A 19865-nucleotide genomic window follows, 5' to 3' on the forward strand; every position below is an offset into this window, starting at 1 on the left:
GGGATTGCGGTTAGGGCCCAACACATGTATCAGTCTAGGAATAGGCATCAAAGCGAAGTCCTTGTTACTACAAAGAAGGTGGTGAGAGATCATTTCTTATCCATAATGGGTGGTGGTGTGGGTGGCAATGAAGCATGGGCTATTGGTTTTTTTTTTTAAAGATTTTATTTATTTATTTGAGAGAGCGAGAATGAGAGAGAGCACATGAGAGGGGGGAGAGTCAGAGGGAGAAGCAGACTCCCTGCCGAGCAGGGAGCCCGATGCGGGACTCGATCCCGGGACTCCAGGATCATGACCTGAGCTGAAGGCAGTCGCTTAACCAACTGAGCCACCCAGGCGCCCTGATTCTGTGTCTCTTAAGGGGAGAGGAAGATCCCATGTGCATCTGTGTTTGGGCTGTGAAGTTATCCAGTATGTTTGCTTTTTTTTTTTTTTAAAGATTTTATTTATTTATTCATGAGAGAGAGAGAGAGAGAGAGGCAGAGGGAGAAGCAGGCTCCCCGTGGAGCGGGGAGCCCGATGCAGGACTCTGGGATCATGACCTGAGCTGAAGGCAGACGCTTAACTGACTGAGCCACCCAGGTGTCCCCAGTATGTTTGCTTTTATTTCTTTTCCTTTGGCTTCAAAAAATTCCTTGGTGTGACAGGAAATATGTGTATTGTGTAACAAACTTGCACTCTTGAAAACATGTATATGTAAATAAAATTTAGTAAGTTTTGCTGCTAGTATTTACTGTTGAGATGTTTGTTCAATAATTCCCAAATAATCCTAAGAGTGGTAAAAGTTCAACTTTATTTATTTATTTATTTATTTTTTTTCGAGAGAGAGCACACGGGGGAGGGGGGCAGAGGGAGAGAGAGAATCTTTTTTTTTTTTTTGAAGATTTTATTTATTTATTTGAGAGAGAGAGAGGGAGCACACACACGCGAGCAAGGGGAGGGGGAGAAACAGACCTCCCACCGAGCAGGGAGCTTGACCCAGGGATCAAGACCCAAGCTGAAGGCAGGCACTTAACTGACTGAGCCACCCAGGCTCCCCAATCCTAAGCGTTCTTACAGTACTTACTGCGGCTACCACCACCCATTGTGGTTCTGTAGCCCTTTCCCTCACAGCGCTTTTAAGACAAAACAAACTCCATGTTTTCCCCCTTCCAGTTAAATATTGGAGAAAAGCAGAATATAAATATAAAATTTCTGAAAGCAGAGAAGCACAGAGAAAGGAAGTCAAATGGAATAAGTCCCTAATATCCTAATTCCAAGCTGGCAAGTTGAGCACGTTGAATCAAGAGCAGGATTTTCCTGGGTGGCTCAGTCGTTAAGCATCTGCCTTCAGCTCAGGTCATGATCCCAGGGTCCTGGGATCGAGCCCCGCATCGGGTTCCCTGCTGGGCCGGGAGGCCTGCTTCTCCCTCTCCCACTCCCCCTGCTTGTGTTCCCTCTCTCGCTGTCTCTCTCTGTAAAAGCAGGATTTTCCTTTCCATTCACGAGGAAAAAGAATCAGTGCAGCACTGATTCTTTAGGAACTTGGAAACATGGAGCTCTTGGAGTCAGTGAGAGCTACTGCTCCAGGGGTTTCGCTGTCATTTTTTTAGTCCATGGTGAGATGTTGGAGGGACAGAGTCCAAAGGTGCAGCCGTGTAAATGTAGCCTGAAGCTAAAAGCAGAAGGGTCTGATTTCCTCCGTTTTGCTTGATTGGAGGGCCACTAACTCCGGGTGCCTTCAATTCCTTATTCATCACACAGAACAGTGCAGTGTGGGAAAATCCTTACCTCACCTTAGAGCTGTTGCAAAGGAAAATGGAGACCAGAAATAGAAGTTGGGAGACCCCAGCTTAGGACCTTAGGTTCACAGCACAGCTGCTTTTTGGGGGCACAAGTTCTGAGGGTGTTGGCACGGGAAAATCCGGAGTTGAGAAGCGGTTTTCACAAGAGACGAGCCAGGTGGTTCTCTGGGGTCTCAGACTGAGGGGATCTGTACCTGACAGATGAATTTTACAAGTGACCATTATCTCACGCTTAGGATTATAGTAACTGGCACTTGTAGTGTGTTTACGATGCGTCAGGCTCCTTGCACAATTATCTTATTTAGTCATCACCCAAGCCCAGTTAGAACATTATCCCAGTTTATAGATAAGAAACCGAAGTCCCCAAAGATTAATTTGCCCAATGTCACTTAGGTAGTGGGAGTGTCAGTTTCCTTATCTGTAAAATGAATTAATAACAGAACTAGACTATCGCCTACTGTTTTTTTTTTTTTTTAAGATTTTATTCATTTATTTGACAGGGAGAGAGAGAGAAAGAGAGAACACAAGCAGGGGGAGCAGCAGAGGAAGAGGGAGAAGCAGGATCCCTGCCTGAGGTTTGGATGAGAACTCAAGAGATTTGGACTGAGATCGTGGACACCGAGCAGGGAGCCCGAGGTGGGGCTCAACCCCAGGACCCCAGGATTATGACCGGAGCCGAAGGCAGACGTTTAGCCGACTGAGCCACCCAGGCGCCCCATGCCTACTGGCTTGTTACAGAATCGCTCCAGATAGTCAGGAGCCACGAAGCGGCAAAGCTCCGGGAATAGAGGGAACCGCCGTAAAGCAAGCTTGGCCTTTTCCAGGCTTGAATTCGGGTTCCTCTTTCAAAGCGCAGGCGCGCAGGAGGCGTGGGGGGGGGGGGGGGTCGTGACCTCCTTGGCGCCCCTTGCACAGGCCACGGTCGCCCTCTGCCGACGGCAGGTGAGAGAACGCTGAAAGTGAACGTGTCCGGGCCTGAGAGCCGACTGAGAATCTCGCTGTCCTGTAGAGGGCGCTGCCGGCGTGCAGGGTAACCTACCCGGCCGTCCCTTCCTTAAGCACTTCCTGTCTGATCTCTATGATTCTTCGGTTGCGTCATGGGAAGTTGCTAAAGTTTTCAATTTACTGTAAACAAAAGGGACGTGCGCCGACCCGGAAGTGGAAACTGGCGCAGGCCCGCAGTAGCTCAGAAGGCCGGCTGTAGAGCTGGGTGGCGGCGGCGGCCGTAGGCATGGCGGTGGCTGTGGCCCTGGCGGGAGCCGTCCCCACCACGGACCTAGGCCCCGCGGAAGAACTCGCCAAACTCGAGTATCTGTCTTTAGTGTCGAAAGTTTGCACCGAGCTGGACAATCACCTGGGGATCAACGACAAGGATCTGGGTAAGCCCGGGGAGGCCCCTGCGGCCTCTGGGCTTGGGGCCGAGGGAAGCGGAAGGAGAAATGGGGTTGATGGGCTGACTGCGTGTGTCCCTGTGAGTCTCTTTCCCTCTCTGTCGCAGCTACTTGGGCCCAGGGAACCCGCGGCCCCCGCTTGAGAACCCTCGGGGCTGAGCTGTTAGAAACCATTGCCTAGAGCTGTCAGTGAAACCCGGAGCGGCTGTCGCTTTGCTCCTTGCTTCCCCCGCCCTAGTTGATTAAACAGCGTTAACAGCGACAGCAGCCGCAGCCGCGTTGTAATGACGATCATGATGGCCGACTTTTATTGACAGGGCGGCTACTATGCACCGTGCTTTACTTACATTATCTTACTTGGTCTTCACACGACCCTATGAGATAGTATTACCTGTTTTTCGATTAAGAAAACAAGGCTCTGAGTAGTTAAGTAATCCTCCTCGAAATTATATACCAAATGTGAGCCTAATTTGGAATCCCAAGTCTTTTGAAGTCTGCCTTTAACTATTCTCAACCACTTTTTAGGCGTTTGGGGACAGAATGTACCAAAACGTGGAACTGAAAAAGGCCAGGGGGCTAGAGCTAAGGCCACAGGCAGGTGGAGTCCTTATGGAAGCAAAGAGATGGGTGGAATCAAGAGCATGAGTGGAGGGGTTGACCTTTGATAGGTACAGGGATGCTTGATCCATTTTAATAGGAAGGAGGACAGAGAATGTGGTCGTAGATGCAGATAGGTTTAGGGATTGGTGGTAGGAAGATGAGGGAGAGACTTCCATTTAATTGTTCTGTTTTCTTTTTTTTTTTTTTTTAAAGATTTTATTTATTTATTTGAGACAGAGAGAATGAGAGACAGAGAGCATGAGAGGGAGGAGGGTCAGAGGGAGAAGCAGACTCCCCGCCGAGCAGGGAGCCCGACGCGGGACTCGATCCCGGGACTCCAGGATCATGACCTGAGCCGAAGGCAGTCGCCCAACCAACTGAGCCACCCAGGCGCCCCTAATTGTTCTGTTTTCTAAATGAAGATGAAGTCATCAACGGGAGAGATGGAAGGGAAAGGGCATGTGACAAAAGGGGTCAGGGAGGTTGGATGTGTGACCTTGAGTAAGATACCTAATGTCCCAGAAGCTGTTTTCCTCATCTGTGAAATGGGGATGATGTGTTTTTCTCGGGGTTACCATGTTGCACCTAGGAAGAAGCCCTGCTGCCAGTATGTTTTAGTTCATTTTTTTCTTGCTTCCCAGTCAAGGTGTGCTTGTCCTGTATCATTTTTCTTCATTCTCCTTCTCTTTTAGATGGTAATGAGTGACAATCTTGTAGTTTGCTGTCTGGGTTGTATGTTCCTTCGTTCAGCAAACGTTTACTGAGCCAGTGTTAAATCGTTATGATGTTAACCTCATTATATACAAAAATAAAATGAGGTATAAACTCCATAATTTTCTAGCATATATGTAACTGAAGACCCCATTTAATTTGCAAATGAACCACAAATATGTTTTCTTCTGTTTGTAATTTTGACACCATTTATTTATTAAAAATATTTATTTATTTAATTTCTATGGCCAGCGTGGGGCTTGAACTCACGAACCTGAGATCAAGAGTGGCACACTCTTCCGACTAAGCCAGGCGCCCCGACACCATTTGTGATGTGTGTTTTTGCCAGTACTGCTAAGCAGTTCTGTGACACCAGCTGGTATCCTACATCGAACTGAGTTTTGACACTGTCTACCTGGAGAAAGCATCAGATCCCACAGGTTAAGGACTCAGACCTATAAGACTGCCCCACCCCAAACTTCAGATGCCATTTGCAAGGTCAGGTTGTCAACTTGTGCTGACCCAGTCACTATAGATCAGAGGTTCCAATGACCCTACCCCCCACCCCTTGGGTTTGATTAATTTGCTAGAGTGGGTCCCAGGACTCAGAAACATTTTACTTACTGGATTACCGGTTTATTATAAAGATTTTATTTTATTTTTTTTTGACAGAGAGAGACACAGTGAGAGAGGGAACACGAGGGGGAGTGGGAGAGGGAGAAGCAGGCTTCCCACGGAGCAGGGAGCCCGATGCGGGGCTTGATCCCAGGACCCCGGGATCATGACCTGAGCTGAAGGCAGACGCTTAACGACTGAGCCACCCAGGCGCCCCTACCGGTTTATTATAAAAGGATATAACTCAGGGACAGCCAGATGGAAGAGCTGCATAGGGCAAGGTATGTGGGAAAGATTGAGGAGCTTCCAGGCTCTCTAAGTGCCCCACTGTCCTCAAATCTCCATGTGTTCACCTCCCCACTAGCTCTCCATACCCAGTCCTTTTGGGTGTTTGTGGAGGCTTCGTTATAATAGGCATAATTGGGGGAAAAAAAGGCATAATTGATTAAATCGTTGGCCATTGGTAAAAGAACTCAATTTCCAGCCCCTTTTCCTCTCTCCAGAGGTCAGGGGTGGGGTTGAAAGTTCCAGCCTGCAAACACATGGCTGGTTTCCATGGCAACCAGCCCTCAGCCTCACCCTTATTTAGGAGCTTTCCTAAAGTCATCTCCTTAATGTAACAGAAGACCTTTTTCACTTTCCACACTTTGGAAATTCCAAGGGTTTTTAGGAGTGCCGTGCTTGGAAAGGGGATGAATACCAAACACATATTTCTTCTTATAAATCACAATATCACAGTGTTAAACACAGATTTATAAAACTAGTAACATTAAAGTTACTAAAGTTGGAAAAATGTGATAGATAGTATTGTTCTTTTTTTTTTTTTTAAAGATTTATTTATTTGAGAGAGCGAGAATGAGAGAGAGAGAGTACCTGAGAGGGGGGAGGGTCAGAGGGAGAAGCAGGCTCCTCGCCGAGCAGGGAGCCCGATGTGGGACTCGATCCAGGGACTCCAGGATCATGACCTGAGCCGAAGGCAGTCGCTCAACCAACTGAGCCACCCAGGCGCCCTAGATAGTATTGTTCTGTTGAAACTAAATTGCCAGAGGGATTTTAATAACTAAAAGGTGTATATTTGCTACTTTTATGTTTTATTTATTGACTTGATTCTTTTGATTTTGGCCTTAATGTATTATCTTTTTTTTTTTTTTTTTGGAGATGGGTGGGGAGGGACAGAGGGAGAGAGAGAATCTTAAGCAGACTCCACACCCAACGCAGAGCCCGACGCAGGGCTCGATCTCACCACCCCGATATCATGACCTGAGCTGAAATCAAGAGTCAAGACAGTTAACCGAATGAGCCACCCAAGCACCCTGATGTATTATCACTTAAATCAGTGTCATTATTTTTCCTGTTTTCAGCACTGAACTTGTTTTTAACTACTAATTCATCTTTCGGGCACCTGGCTAGCTCAGTTGGTAAAACATGTGACTGTTGATCTCCGGATCGTGAGTTCCAGCCCCACATTGGGTGTAGAGCTCACTTAAAAAAAAAAAAAATCTTGATAGTTCAGTTAATTTAATGATGCCCCCATATAATTCTGAAAATTAAAAAAAAAAAAAGACCTGATTAATGACAGCTGCAGTGTGAATATGCTGCTGATTGCTTTGGAATAGTCTCTAGAGCTTTGCATGCCTAGCACCATGTGACTTACTTTTCCCTCCACATTTCTCTACAGAATGTGGGCTCAGAAGTCAGATTTCCTGGGTTCCAATCCTGGCTCCACCAGTTATTATTGGGTAGGTCAGCATCTCCAACCCTTAGCCTCCTCATCTGCAAAAAAAAAAAAAAGGATAATAATGGTACCTACCAATGAGGGTTGTTGTGAGGATCCTGGGGATAACTCCCGTGAAGCACTTAGCATAGTGTTTGCTGGGCATGTGGCAGGTGGTCACAGAGCGTTAACCGTTGGCATTGTTATGCATAAGCTGTGTCCATGTAGCCCCATGGCATTTGGCTTTTACTTAATGTCATCGAAAAGGTAAAGGCAAATGCCAGCTTGGAATTGGTATGGTAGCACTAGTTTATGTTCGTTATCCAGATCCTCCATACTATTATTGTTTGTTGTTTTTGTTTTTTTTTAAAGATTTTATTTATTTGACAGAGAGAAACACAGCGAGAGAGGGAACACAAGCAGGGGGAGTGGGGGAGGGAGAAGCCGGCTTCCCGTGGAGCAGGGAGCCCGATGCGGGGCTCGATCCCAGGACCTTGGGATCATGACCTGAGCCGAAGGCAGATGCCCAATGACTGAGCCACCCAGGTGCCCCCATGCTATTATTGTTATGTTTTAGGTTTAAAATCAGGATGAAATCATTACCATTTTCTTCACAGCGTGAGGCTTATTATCTCAGCCCCTCATAAAATGCACTTTTCTTCCGTAAGTCTCTTACTTAATAAATAGCTCTAATATTAGACATTTCAAACACTGGGCAGGTTTGTAGAGAGAAATTTGGGGGGCAAGTGAGTCTTTGATTTAACTTGGAGACTGTACCACCCAGCAGCTGCCTGACTCCCGTGGATGGATTGGGTCTGACCTTCCTGAAACTGTAGAAAGCATCCTACTGTGTACGTCCATGAGGGGCGGGGAAAGAGGGCTCTTGCTTTTGGGCATTGTTACCTCTGGAGTCTGTATGGCAATGTGCACAGCTACTAGTCTCATGAGAAGAGTATGATGATCTGGAGAGGGAGGGAGATATTTCTCCCTTTGATGCACTGAAGGGCCTGGTGAGCCATTCTCTAGTAATATCTTCTTTGCATTTCTAAAAATTAACTGGAACATACCTGGATAATAATCTTGGTACTCTAAATTCTCTTTACTCTCAGTGGATGGTGCTCTTTTGTTTTTATGACGGTTGGATAGGCCAATTGGTTTTGCTTTTAATGTACTTGAAAGTGGTTTTTTTACTAGTCTCCATTCCAGTTTTAATCCCTTTTCTCCTTTGCAGCTGAATTTGTGATCAGTCTTGCTGAGAAAAATACCACCTTTGACACTTTTAAGGCTTCTCTGGTCAAAAATGGTGCCGAATTCACGGTATGTGTACCTGGAGACCCCTGTTTTGTTTTAATGTCACTACTGAAATTTTGATAGGATTTCACATAGGATTTTGATGGAGAAAGGAGATAATTTTTACATACCAATCAAAGAAACCATTAAGTGTGTAATGTTTTCATGCCACTGAGCAGTGGTGATACAACCGGATTTCCTGCAATACCTTTCTAGGAAAATGGGGCAGGATTTCCATCATGAAGTCTTTATGAGTGTTTATATTCTTTTTTCTTTTTTTTTTTTTTTTTGTATCAAGTGCTTGCTCAGTGCTATACACTTTTTTTTTTTTTAAAGATTTTATTTATTTATTGGACAGAGAGAGACACAGCGAGAGAAGGAACACAAGCAGGGGGAGTGGGAGAGGGAGAAGCAGGCTTCCCACTGAGCAGGGAGCCCGATGCGGGGCTCGATCCCAGGACCCTGGGATCATGACCCAAGCCGAAGGCAGACGCTTAACGACTGAGCCACCCAGGCACCCCTGAGTGTTTATATTCTTGTTCTCTGAATCCGAAGTCAAAAAAAAGAGTCTAGGTTTTGAAAGTAATTCTAAACAGTGGAAAATAAAAATGGTTGAATGGAACTAAATTACTTTTCCCCCCAAAGAGTCCTAAATATCAGCTTTCTCTGAAGCTATTTGCTAGGTTCATGCCCATCAAATTGATACTCTGTGCTTCATTTGTTCCAGTTAGCTCCATTCAGGTATACAACCACCTTTTCTTAGTTTTTTTCTTTTTTTAAGATGTATTTATTTCAGAGAGAGTGAGAGAGAGAGAAAGCGCATGTGTATGTGGCGGGGAGGCAGAGGGAGAGAGAGAATCTTAACCCCAAGCTGAGCATGGAGCCCAACATGGGGCTCAATCTCATGACCTTGAGCCAAAACCAAGAGTCAGATGCTCAACAGACAGTGCCACCTAGGTGCCCCTAAAACCAGTGTTTTTAAGCAATAATTCAGGGGCTGATAATTTTTGTTCTGTTTCTTTTCAAAGGATTCTCTTATTAGTAACTTGCTGCGCCTCATACAAACTATGCGGCCTCCAGCAAAGCCTTCTACTAGTAAAGGTGAGTAGAGTGTCTGTCTGCGCTTAGCCTCCAGAACGGTTTAGAGTGTGAGCATCCTGTAAATTGTGTTCTTTCCCTGTCCTGAGCCAAGTACACAGTCTAGTAAAGTTTTACAAATGACTTAAAATTAAACTCATAAGACATAACTAACCAAGCGAATTCTGATGTTTCCCCCCAACACACCCTCCACCACATGCCCAGATAGTTTGTCGAGGGTTTTGTCATTGTGTTATTTTTAGGAAATTAAATTATATTTATAGTAATATGTGAGTAATTTGTAGAAAAATGCCATATTCAGTTTTTAGTTTGATGCAAATCTGATATTGAGGTTCTTTGTTAAAAATCTTAAATATATCGTTTTTTTCTTTTAATCCCTTTATGCGCTTTGATGAAACAAGATCCAGTTGTTAAACCCAAAACTGGAAAAGAAAAGCTGAAGGAACTCTTCCCAGTCCTTTGCCAGCCAGACAACCCTTCTGTCCGGGTACTGATACCATTTTGGGAATGCCTACTATAACTGGGTGTTTCCCCCATCGCTGTCCCTTTTGTCTCATCAGTTCCTAGTTTTAAGTTTGTGTTCATTGTAATATATTTTTTGAATTAAAAGTGTTGGATCACTCTCTGAGTATGCACTATGCAAAGAATAGTATTACAGTTCAGAGAATGGTGTTTGAGGGAAATGGGATTGAGAATTGTGGGGAGCAGTGATTAGGGATATGAAATAAGTATGAAATAGCTCTAGAACAGATACCTGATACGTGAAATTAGATTTTTTTGCTCTATTACATGTTAGAAGGTCTAATTTTTTAAGTGTTTCTATTTTTATTTATTTATTTTTTAAAAGATTTTATTTATTTGAGATGGAGAGAAAGAGAGGGAGAGAGAGCATGTGCGCCTGAGAGTGCATAAGCAGGGGGAGGGGCAGAGGGAGAGGGAGAAGCAGACTCCCTGCCGAGCAGGGCTTGATTCTGGGCTTGATCCCAGGACCCTGAGATCATGACCTGAGCCGAAGGCAGATGCTTAACCGACTGAGCCACCCAGGCGCCCCTTAACATCTATTTTCTATTTATAATCATCACTTGGATGCTTTCACTGGAAGGGTGGTTAGGCTGATTGCCCTCGGTAGGCTTGTATGAAGGACAAAGGGAATTTGCCAAATGTAGTAGTGAGCCTTTGCTCATTCCTTCTGCCTCTCTCTCAAATTGTGCTCGAAATCTCCACCTGCTTCTGCTTCCTTCACATAAAGTGGTCAGTGATCTAGGGGCTGGAGTAATGTGGATGGATCTGGAGTGCAGATTCTCACATGATTTTTTCCCCCTCTCCTGACTCTGCCGGTCGCTGCTGTTACAGACCATGCTGGATGAGGATGATGTGAAAGTCGCTGTGGATGTCCTGAAGGAACTGGAGGCCTTGATGCCCAGTGCAGCGGGCCAGGAGAAGCAGAGAGATGCTGAGCACCGGTTTGTTCTTAGCGTCTTAGCCTTTGGAGGTTTAGGGTACTGTGATAGTTGAATTTTGTGGATCCACTAAGCAAAATTTTGGGCAAGTTTACAGAATCTAGACTGGCCATGTACCACATTGTTAGATCTACTTCATTGCTCCCTGCAAAGAGTATTGACACAGCAAATGCTAAGTTGTCCGTAAGATAGAAGTCTGGATCGAAGGAGCCTGAATATGTTTGTGACCTCATCCTTTATTGGCCTACAGGGGTGCCACAGTTAGAGAAACTCTAATTCACTTCGATGCTTAGTAGGCACCTGATGTGTGTGGAGCTGTGCTGGGTGCTTGGGGATGCAGAGATGAAATTGGGCTGGTTTCTTTTTCAAACAGGTGTTTGTTGCTTTGTTAGGGACAAGACGAAGAAGAAGAAGCGGAGCCGGAGCCGGGACCGGGACCGAGAACGTGACCGAGAGCGGGACCGAGACAGAGACCGAGACCGTGATAGAGACCACAAGAGGAGACACCGGTCCCGCTCCCGGTCACGTTCCAGGACCCGGGAGAGGAATAAAGGGAAGTCTAGGTATCGGTCAAGGAGCAGAAGTCAGAGTCCCCCTAAAGACAGGAAGGACCGGGACAAGTATGGGGAAAGGAATCTGGACAGATGGCGGGATAAGCATGTGGACCGCCCTCCTCCAGAAGAGCCTGCCATCGGAGACATTTACAATGGCAAAGTTACCAGCATCATGCAGTTTGGATGCTTTGTGCAGCTGGAGGGATTAAGGTAATGGCTGGTACTCTTCTTTCACACCTGTGATGGGCAGAATTTCTCTTAACACTGGGGATTTTCACATTCTAAAAAGTTATGATTAGTGCCGCTTTAATCAAATCAACCATATTAGGTTGTTAGAGTTTGACTTTTTTTTTTTTCCTTTAAGATTTTGTTTATTTGACAGAATGCGCAGGGGTGGGGGGAGTAGTAGAGGGAGAGGGACAAGCAGACTCCATGCTCAGTGTGGAGCCCAGTGCCGGGCTCGATCTCACAACCCTGAGATCACAACTTGAACCAAAACAGAGTCAGACACTTAACTGACTATACCACCCAGGCGCCCCACTATTTTATTTTTTGACCACCTTCTTGGTACTTTTCTCTCAAGTTTTTGTATTTAAGACCACTTCCTATTGTTGAGTTCCAGCAAGGGTGGAAATCGGTTGGGGAAAAGTACTTTAGGGATGCTGCAGATGTGTGTGACTTCCCCTTAGGAAGCGGTGGGAAGGCCTGGTGCACATCTCTGAGCTCCGTCGAGAAGGCCGTGTGGCCAATGTGGCTGATGTGGTGAGCAAAGGCCAGAGGGTGAAGGTCAAAGTACTGTCCTTCACTGGGACCAAGACCAGTCTGAGCATGAAGGTAGGTGAGATATCCAGTCTGTTTCTGCATCTGATGGCCAAGGAAACATAAGAGGACAGAGAATGAGTTAGTTCCTATATTTTATATGTGCTTTAGGATGTGGATCAAGAGACTGGAGAAGATCTAAACCCCAATCGACGACGAAATCTTGTTGGGGAGACCAATGAGGAGACCTCCATGAGGAATCCAGACAGACCTACTCACCTCTCCCTCGTCAGTGCCCCTGAAGTAGAGGATGATTCACTGGAGCGCAAGCGCCTTACCCGCATCTCTGACCCGGAGAAGTGGGAGATCAAACAGGTTGGGGCCATTTGCCGTTATGGCTACACAATCATTCTGCATATGTCTTACTAGTTAGGAGGGTGAGCCCTGGAGCTCAGTGGCCTGGGGTGATTTCTGGCTGCTTACTAGCTGTGTGATCTTGAGCCAAGCTACTTGACTTCTTTGTGCCTCAGTGCCCTCATCTGTGAAACAGGGCCAGGGGGGCATTGTGGGGATTAAAGGAAGCGCTTGGGCTCTTGTTTTCACCACTCGTCAGTGCACATCAGAGCCACGGGGCGCCAGGCACTGAGTAGATGCTAGGGCTACAGAGGTGAATGTATCATGGTTCCTTACTCCTGAGGAACTCAAAGTCCAGTGGAGGAGATAATGGAAACATCATTGTCACAGTTAGATGTTGCAAAACCGGGAATGTGCACAGTGCTGGGGAAACCCGGGAAGGAGCAGGTAACAATTCCTGGGGATGAGACCCTTGAGCCCTACTTTTAGGCACCAGGCTGTGCCCCCTAGGGATGGGATAGATGATGTTTGAGTTCCTGCAGTCCCGGGGCAGAAGAGAAAAAAACCCAGGTTTCCTATGTGGAACCTCTGTATTAACTCCTACAAAGGAAGGGTTTCGATCCTAGCAGGTTACAAGTGCTGCCTTCTGTCCTTCCACTAGATGATTGCTGCCAATGTCCTTTCCAAAGAAGAGTTTCCGGACTTTGATGAAGAGACTGGCATTCTCCCTAAAGTGGATGATGAAGAAGGTAACTAGCTACTTGGATCAAGTAGGATCATGGATCCTGAGAACCAGGTTCCTCCAGGATGGAAGCAGAAAATGCATTTTTCTGACAGACATTTATATATTGTACTTTTTGGTCATGGTACTTTTTTTTTTAAGATTGTATTTATTTTAGAGAGAGAGGGAGCAAGAGCGTGTGCGTGCTGAGCAAGTTGGGGGAGGGGCAGAGGGAGAGAGAGTATTTCAGGCAGACTCCCTACTGAGCACAGAGCCCAACTCGGGGCTCAGTCTCACGACCCTGAGATCATGACTTGGGCCAAAACCAAGAGTTGGACACAACTGACTGAGCTACCCAGGCACCCCTATGTTATGTGTTCAGGATATAAAGAGTTGTATTTTGGGTAGTAAATTTCATCTGATAATTCTTTTTTTTTTTATCTGATATTCTTAATTGTTCTAAAGACCGTGGGTCCAATTAGATTATCTCTGAGTTGCCATGGAAACAACTTTTAACTCAGCTTATTAACAGTGTTTAAAAATTGTGAAATCCAACAATGGGACATCAAATTTATATAACAGTAATAAGTGAACACTATGTACCTACTATCCAGGTTATGTGGAATTTTACCTGCACCTTTGAAACCCTTACCTCTCCCCCTCTGATTAGATGCTCTTCTTTCCTTCTCTGGGTAACCACCATCCTAAATTTTGTGTTCATTATTTCCCTGGTGTTTTTAGCGTTTTCATATCTAAATATCTGTTCCTAACCACTGCCTCGTTTAGTTGGTTTTTGAACTTAATTCCTTTTTTTATCATTCTTTTGATATTTATCTATGATGATTTTTATAGTTGTATTTCGTTATCATTTCTGTAGTGTTTTCTGTATGTAAATTTACCATAATTTATCCATTTCACTTTCGATGGGCATATGAGCTGTTTCTGTGTTTTTATTTATGTTTTTAAGATTTTATATATTTTGAGGGCTCATGGGTGCCTCAGTCGGTTAAGCATTTGCCTTCGGTTCAGGTCATGATCCCAGGATCCTGGGTTTGAGTCCCACATTAGGCTCCCTGCTCAGCAGGGAGTTTGCTTCTCCCTCTGCCGCTACCCCCCACTCCTGCTCACGCTCTCTCTCAAAAATAAAATCTTAAAAAAAATGTACTTGTAGATTTTATTTATTTTGAAAGAGAGAATGTGAGTGTGGGGAGGGGCAGAGGGAGAGGGAGAATCTCAAGCAGACTCCATGCTGAGCATGGAGCCTGACACTGGGCTCAATCTCACGACCCTGAGATCATGACCTGAGCCGAAGGCAGACGCTTAACCAACTGAGCCACCCAGGCGCCCTTAAGATTTTATTTTTAAGTAATCTTTACATTTAACATGGGGCTTGAACTCACAACCCCAAGATCAAGAGTCTTATGCTCTACCAACTGAGCCAACCAGGCACCCCCCCATTTACGCTTCTATCATAAGTGTGGGCTTCTGTTGCTCCACATCCTTGCGGACATTTGGTATGTCCAGTTGTTCAACCTAATTTTTTTGCCAGTCTGTTGTGGGTTAAGTTACTCCATAATGAAGTTGGATGGCAAATACCTTAGGACCGTGTAGAATGTTAGACCACATTTTTCCATAGGCTTAACTTCTTTTGAAGGTAGCTCCTCTGATCATTTCTTCAGTCAGAGCATAAATGCCCAGAAGTACCTGGAGGGCAGGAGAAACAGTCCTCTCTATTAGAGTTTCACTTGAATTGCTGGCTTTTGGATCTTGGGAGCTGTCTTTGATAAAGATCACTGGTGCCCATGGAAATCATTTGTTTTGGTGAAAATGATTAGGTTATTTCTCTCTTATTTTTTTTTCTAATTCTTCTTTTGGGGGGATTTTTAGATGAAGATCTTGAGATCGAACTGGTTGAGGAAGAGCCTCCATTCCTGAGAGGGCACACCAAGCAAAGCATGGACATGAGCCCTATTAAAATTGTTAAGGTGAGAAATGATGGACCTCTAACCTGGGTGTGCCGAGTGAATTTCTTTTCTTAAAATAACTGTTCAGTTAATTTCTCAGAGCAGGCTATTACATTTGTGGAAGCAGAACTCAGGCTGGAAGGTAGTATTGACTGTTGGTCAGGGTCTAGAATGTTTTTGTTTTAAAGGGTGATTGACGGTTTTGTTACGTTTGCCTTTTTAATTCTTTTGCTCTCATTCTGCTCTATTTTGGGAAGAAAGGAGGAAATAGGAGAGCTTGATCTACTATTACTGCCCTTGCAGATTCCAAGGCAGTTTTGAAGGGCTCACTTGACCAGTTGGGGCTGGCCCTCAGTAGAAAGCTATAGCACTGGGTGCTGTGGATGGCAGGGCTGTGAAGAGAAGAACTCATGGAAAGCTATACCTTTTTAGGTTTGGAAGAGGGTATTTTAAAGGTCTTCCAGTCCAGTCACCCATACAGTGCTTGTAATTCACTCACGTACCCTTCTGCAGCATTCCTCCCCTGTGGTTTTCTGTCTGCTTGACCTTGTTGGTGACAAGGGAATTCGCCAGCCCTTAAGGAGACCTATTCCATCTTCAGAGAGATCTGATCATTAGCTCTTCTTTAGGCGGACCCGAAATCTCTCTTACCGAGACAGCCATGTTGGTCCTAATTTTAGTTCTTGGGACCATACAGAAGTCTTACCCCTTTCTTGTGTGTCCCATCTCTCTTGGGGTTCTCATCTTCAAGCCAGCAGCCCCAGTTCCTTCAATGTTGTTTAGTACATTGAGATGAATGTCCTTCCAGGTGGGTTTCATTTCTTAGATTCAAGGGGCTTAACCTCTACATTTTATTTCCTGGACATTTGCTGCATGCTGAGATCTCATTCTAATGCTGTTTGTCCTCTGTTGCACTAGAACCCGGATGGTTCCCTCTCCCAAGCAGCAATGATGCAGAGTGCCTTAGCCAAAGAAAGGCGGGAACTCAAGCAGGCCCAGCGGGAAGCAGAGATGGATTCTATTCCCATGGGGCTCAACAAACACTGGGTTGATCCTCTGCCTGATGGTAAGACCCTGGGAGGGGCATGTGGACTGTTCAAAAACAATCTGAGCCTTCAGTGGGTTAAGTATCTGACTCTTGATTTCAGCCCCATGTTGGGCATAGAGCTTACTTAAAAAAAAAAAAAATCTTTTTAATTTTTATTTTATTTTATTTTTAAGCAGTCTCCACACCCAGTGTAGGGCTTGAACTCACAACCCTAAGGTCAAGAGTTGCACACTCTACCGACTGAGCCAGTCTGGCGCCCCAAGAATTTTTTATGCTAAAGATAATACAGCTTTGAAGCTTCTTTTTTCACATAATTCTTTGTGTAGTCAATGTTAAGTAACTGCCAGATACAGTCACAACAAGTGCTTAGTAATTTGTGTGAGGCAACTGGGGAGCTTGAGGTGCGCTGTGAAGTAAGTAGACATGATCCCTTCTCTTACGAGGCTTATAGTTTAGTGGGGAAAATGAAAATTAATGACAGTTACCAGCTAACTAACCACATCATGACCAGTGCTGTGTGAAGAAATACAGGTAATATGGGTCACTTCCCTGAGAAAGTTGAGACTTGAAGGATAAATAGGACTTTGTCTGTCAGAGGGGATGAGGTGAGCTTGGGGCGTGTGTCCTGGGCTGGGGCTGTGAGGTGGAAAGTAGGCCTATGTGGCTAGACTGGAGTGGTGAGCTGAGTGGTGGGGATGAGGTGGGGTGGCCAGGACTTAGGAATTGGGGCTCAATTCTAGAGTCCACTGGTAGATGCTGCCAGGGTCTAAACAGGGGAAGGGCACGATCAGAGTTGCATTTCCAAGGGATTGTGGAGGGTGCCCTGCACAATGGATCGGATGGGGCAAGTGTAGACACCTGAGCTGACGTAGGAGGCTTTTCTAACAGAGGAGAGAGGATGGTGGCTTGAACACAGAGGTAGCAGACAGGAGGGATCAACTGGGGAAATGGGATTTGTTGAATGTTGGGGGCAGGGGCACCGAGGTAGCTTGAGGATAATACTGAGTCGCCTGTTTTCCTTTGCAGCGGAAGGCAGGCAGATTGCTGCCAATATGAGGGGTATTGGGATGATGCCCAATGACATTCCCGAGTGGAAGAAGCATGCCTTTGGGGGCAACAAAGCTTCTTACGGGAAAAAGACCCAGATGTCAATCATTGAGCAGAGAGAGAGCCTGCCCATCTACAAACTGAAGGAGCAGCTGGTCCAGGTGAGAAGCCCCTTTATGATGTATTGGTGCGGGAGTAGCGTTGTTTTCTAAAAGAAGGATGACATGTTTGAATTGAAATTAGCTGGACGGCTATGTGTACACTTGAAGTGGCTTTTCCAGAGAGGATAGGAAAAAGAACATATCCAGGTACGTTAAAATGTATATTACATATATTAGTCTATACATTTTTTTAGGTTTATTTATGTAAATAAACATCCTGGTGTGGGGCTCGAACTCATGATCCTGAGATCAAGAGTTGCATGTTCCTCTGACTGAGCCAGCCAGGGGCCCCTACATTTTTTTTTCTCCAAAGAGGAGATAAACCTGTTTGACAGAGGGGCCCCTGGAGCGGTTCCGAGTGTTGTGTGGCGCAGAGAAGCATCTCTGGCTAGTAAGACAGATGGGGATGCTTGGCCAGGGATCCCATATGGGCAAGACTTTGCTGCAGGTACTTTTTTCCATTTTTTGGAGATTGGATTTGAAGACCAGCAAACTTTCCCTAGGCAACCGAGTTTACTAGCTCTTAGTGAATCCTTTCAATGTTATGTCAAACATATACAAGCAAGTACAAATACATCTGTACGTGCATGCATAAATGCTACATGTTTTATGTCTACTGTATGTTTCTAGATGGCAGCATACCATGCTATGTTCTGCATCTTGCTTTTTCTCCTTAGTGATATAGCTCAGAAAATCTTCCCTTTTTTTTGATGCTTTGTTTTGTGGAAGTGCTCTGGCTTGTTTCACTAGTCCTGTATTAATAGACATATAGGTTGATGGCAATCCTTTGCTGTTATAAACGCTGTAGAAATAAGATGACTTCTGGGGTGAGGTATTGGAGATTTGGCAGTGGCATTGAGCAGGGAGCCCGTTTTGGGGCTCGATCCCGGAACTCCGGGATCATGACCTGAGCTGAAGGCAGATGCTTAACCAACTAAGCCACCCAGGCGCGCCAGGAACACTTTATATGCCTTTTTATTTACTGTTGAATTCTTTAACAGTGTGCATATAGTACTTAAAAAATACGTATGTAAAATCAGGGATATCTGGTTGGTAGTTTATGCTTTTAGCATCAACCTTAATGTTCTTATGAATTTAAGAAAACCAATAAAATTTTAAAAAATAGAGTTGAGGGCGCCTGGGTGGCTCAGTTGGTTAAGCGACTGCCTTCGGCTCAGGTCATGATCCCGGGGTCCTGGGATCGAGTCCCACATCGGGCTCCTGGCTCAGCGGGGAGCCTGCTTCTCCCTCTGACCCTCTCCCCTCTCATGCTCTTTCTCTCTCGCTCGCTCTCTGATAAACGGATAAATAAAATCTTAAAAAAAATAGAGTTGAGTCAGTCAAAAAAAGAATACCCATAAAGTTTCAAGTTTTTAATTTAAGTTATATATGCAGTTCAAATAAGAAAGAGCATTGCCCATAGAAAATCACCATTAATATTTTTTTCTACGCATGATTAAAAATAACTTAGACTCTGGTTGTAATCCTACCATACGTTTATAATTGTATCCCCTTTTTCTTCTTTAGTGTTAGAATGTAAACATTAATTATTTTCTTCCAGAGTAATGTGTGGGACTTTTTTTTTTAAGATTTTATTTATTTATTTGACAGAGAGAGACACAGCGAGAGAGGGAATACAAGCAAGGGGAGTGGGAGAGGGAGAAGCAGGCTTCCCGCTGAGCAGGGAGCCTGATGCGGGGCTCCATCCCAGGACTCTAGGATCGTGACCTGAGCTGAAGGCAGACGCTTAACTGACTGAGCCACCCAGGCGCCCCAGTGTGTGGAAAATTTTTAATGACTGTATTTATACTGTTGCTTTCAGGCTGTCCATGACAATCAAATCCTGATTGTTATTGGAGAGACAGGATCTGGGAAGACAACGCAGATCACCCAGTACCTGGCAGAGGCAGGCTACACGTCCCGGGGCAAGATTGGATGTACCCAGCCCAGAAGAGTAGCAGCCATGTCGGTGGCCAAAAGAGTATCAGAGGAGTTTGGTTGTTGCTTGGGCCAAGAGGTAAGTGGGTAATGAAGCTGTTCTGGAAATGCCGGAAGAGAGTGTACAGGCCCAGATCTCTATCTGTAAAATGGGAATGGTACTATCTTCCTTCAGGTTTCTCCCGAGGGGGAGAGGGTTCTCATTGTCATCATTAATCTATTTTCAAGTCCAAGGCAGATTTTACTTGAGGAAATCACTGCACATTTTGGTCAAATTCTTAACCTGTTAAGATTGCAGATAACGTTCTGACCAGGCTGAAGTCTTGCCTGGTGATTGCAGAAGGGAGAGGTTTGTGTCTGAGGTTTTCAGCTTCGCTTCTGCTTTAGGTGGGCTACACCATTCGATTTGAGGACTGCACCAGCCCAGAGACAGTGATCAAGTACATGACAGACGGGATGCTGCTTCGGGAGTGCCTGATTGACCCTGACCTCACGCAGTACGCAATCATCATGTTGGACGAGGCGCACGAGAGAACCATTCACACTGACGTGCTCTTCGGATTGTTGAAGAAGGTAACTAGGTGCTCTTTGGTGACCCTTCCACTGTTGGGGACTGAGTCCGGGGAATCGGATCTGAGTCCCTGTGCCTTTTCGCT

General features: G+C 45.3%; 1 protein-coding gene across 2 annotated transcripts in view; it reads left to right on the forward strand.

The window, feature by feature from the left end:
* The first annotated feature begins 2962 nt into the window (after positions 1 to 2962).
* Positions 2963 to 19865, forward strand: part of DHX8 (DEAH-box helicase 8) — a 28874-nt gene continuing 11971 nt past the window's right edge. The window contains exons 1-15 of one of the 2 annotated variants that reach the window (XM_035027221.1): positions 3074 to 3163; positions 6780 to 6840; positions 8047 to 8132; positions 9134 to 9206; positions 9605 to 9690; positions 10557 to 10666; positions 11056 to 11427; positions 11907 to 12051; positions 12148 to 12351; positions 12992 to 13079; positions 14939 to 15036; positions 15934 to 16081; positions 17090 to 17271; positions 19094 to 19288; positions 19597 to 19782. In XM_035027221.1, the coding sequence (XP_034883112.1) occupies positions 9173 to 9206; positions 9605 to 9690; positions 10557 to 10666; positions 11056 to 11427; positions 11907 to 12051; positions 12148 to 12351; positions 12992 to 13079; positions 14939 to 15036; positions 15934 to 16081; positions 17090 to 17271; positions 19094 to 19288; positions 19597 to 19782 (1848 nt within the window). In that variant the 5' untranslated portion in view covers positions 3074 to 3163; positions 6780 to 6840; positions 8047 to 8132; positions 9134 to 9172. Of the gene's footprint in view, positions 3164 to 6779; positions 6841 to 8046; positions 8133 to 9133; positions 9207 to 9604; positions 9691 to 10556; positions 10667 to 11055; positions 11428 to 11906; positions 12052 to 12147; positions 12352 to 12991; positions 13080 to 14938; positions 15037 to 15933; positions 16082 to 17089; positions 17272 to 19093; positions 19289 to 19596; positions 19783 to 19865 lie in introns of both variants that reach the window. The other variant, XM_035027220.1, reaches the window with a different exon arrangement.

Source organism: Mirounga leonina, unplaced genomic scaffold (assembly GCF_011800145.1).
Source record: "Mirounga leonina isolate KUSES-001 unplaced genomic scaffold, KU_Mleo_1.0 Mir_200, whole genome shotgun sequence".
NCBI classification, from domain to species: Eukaryota; Metazoa; Chordata; class Mammalia; order Carnivora; family Phocidae; genus Mirounga; species Mirounga leonina.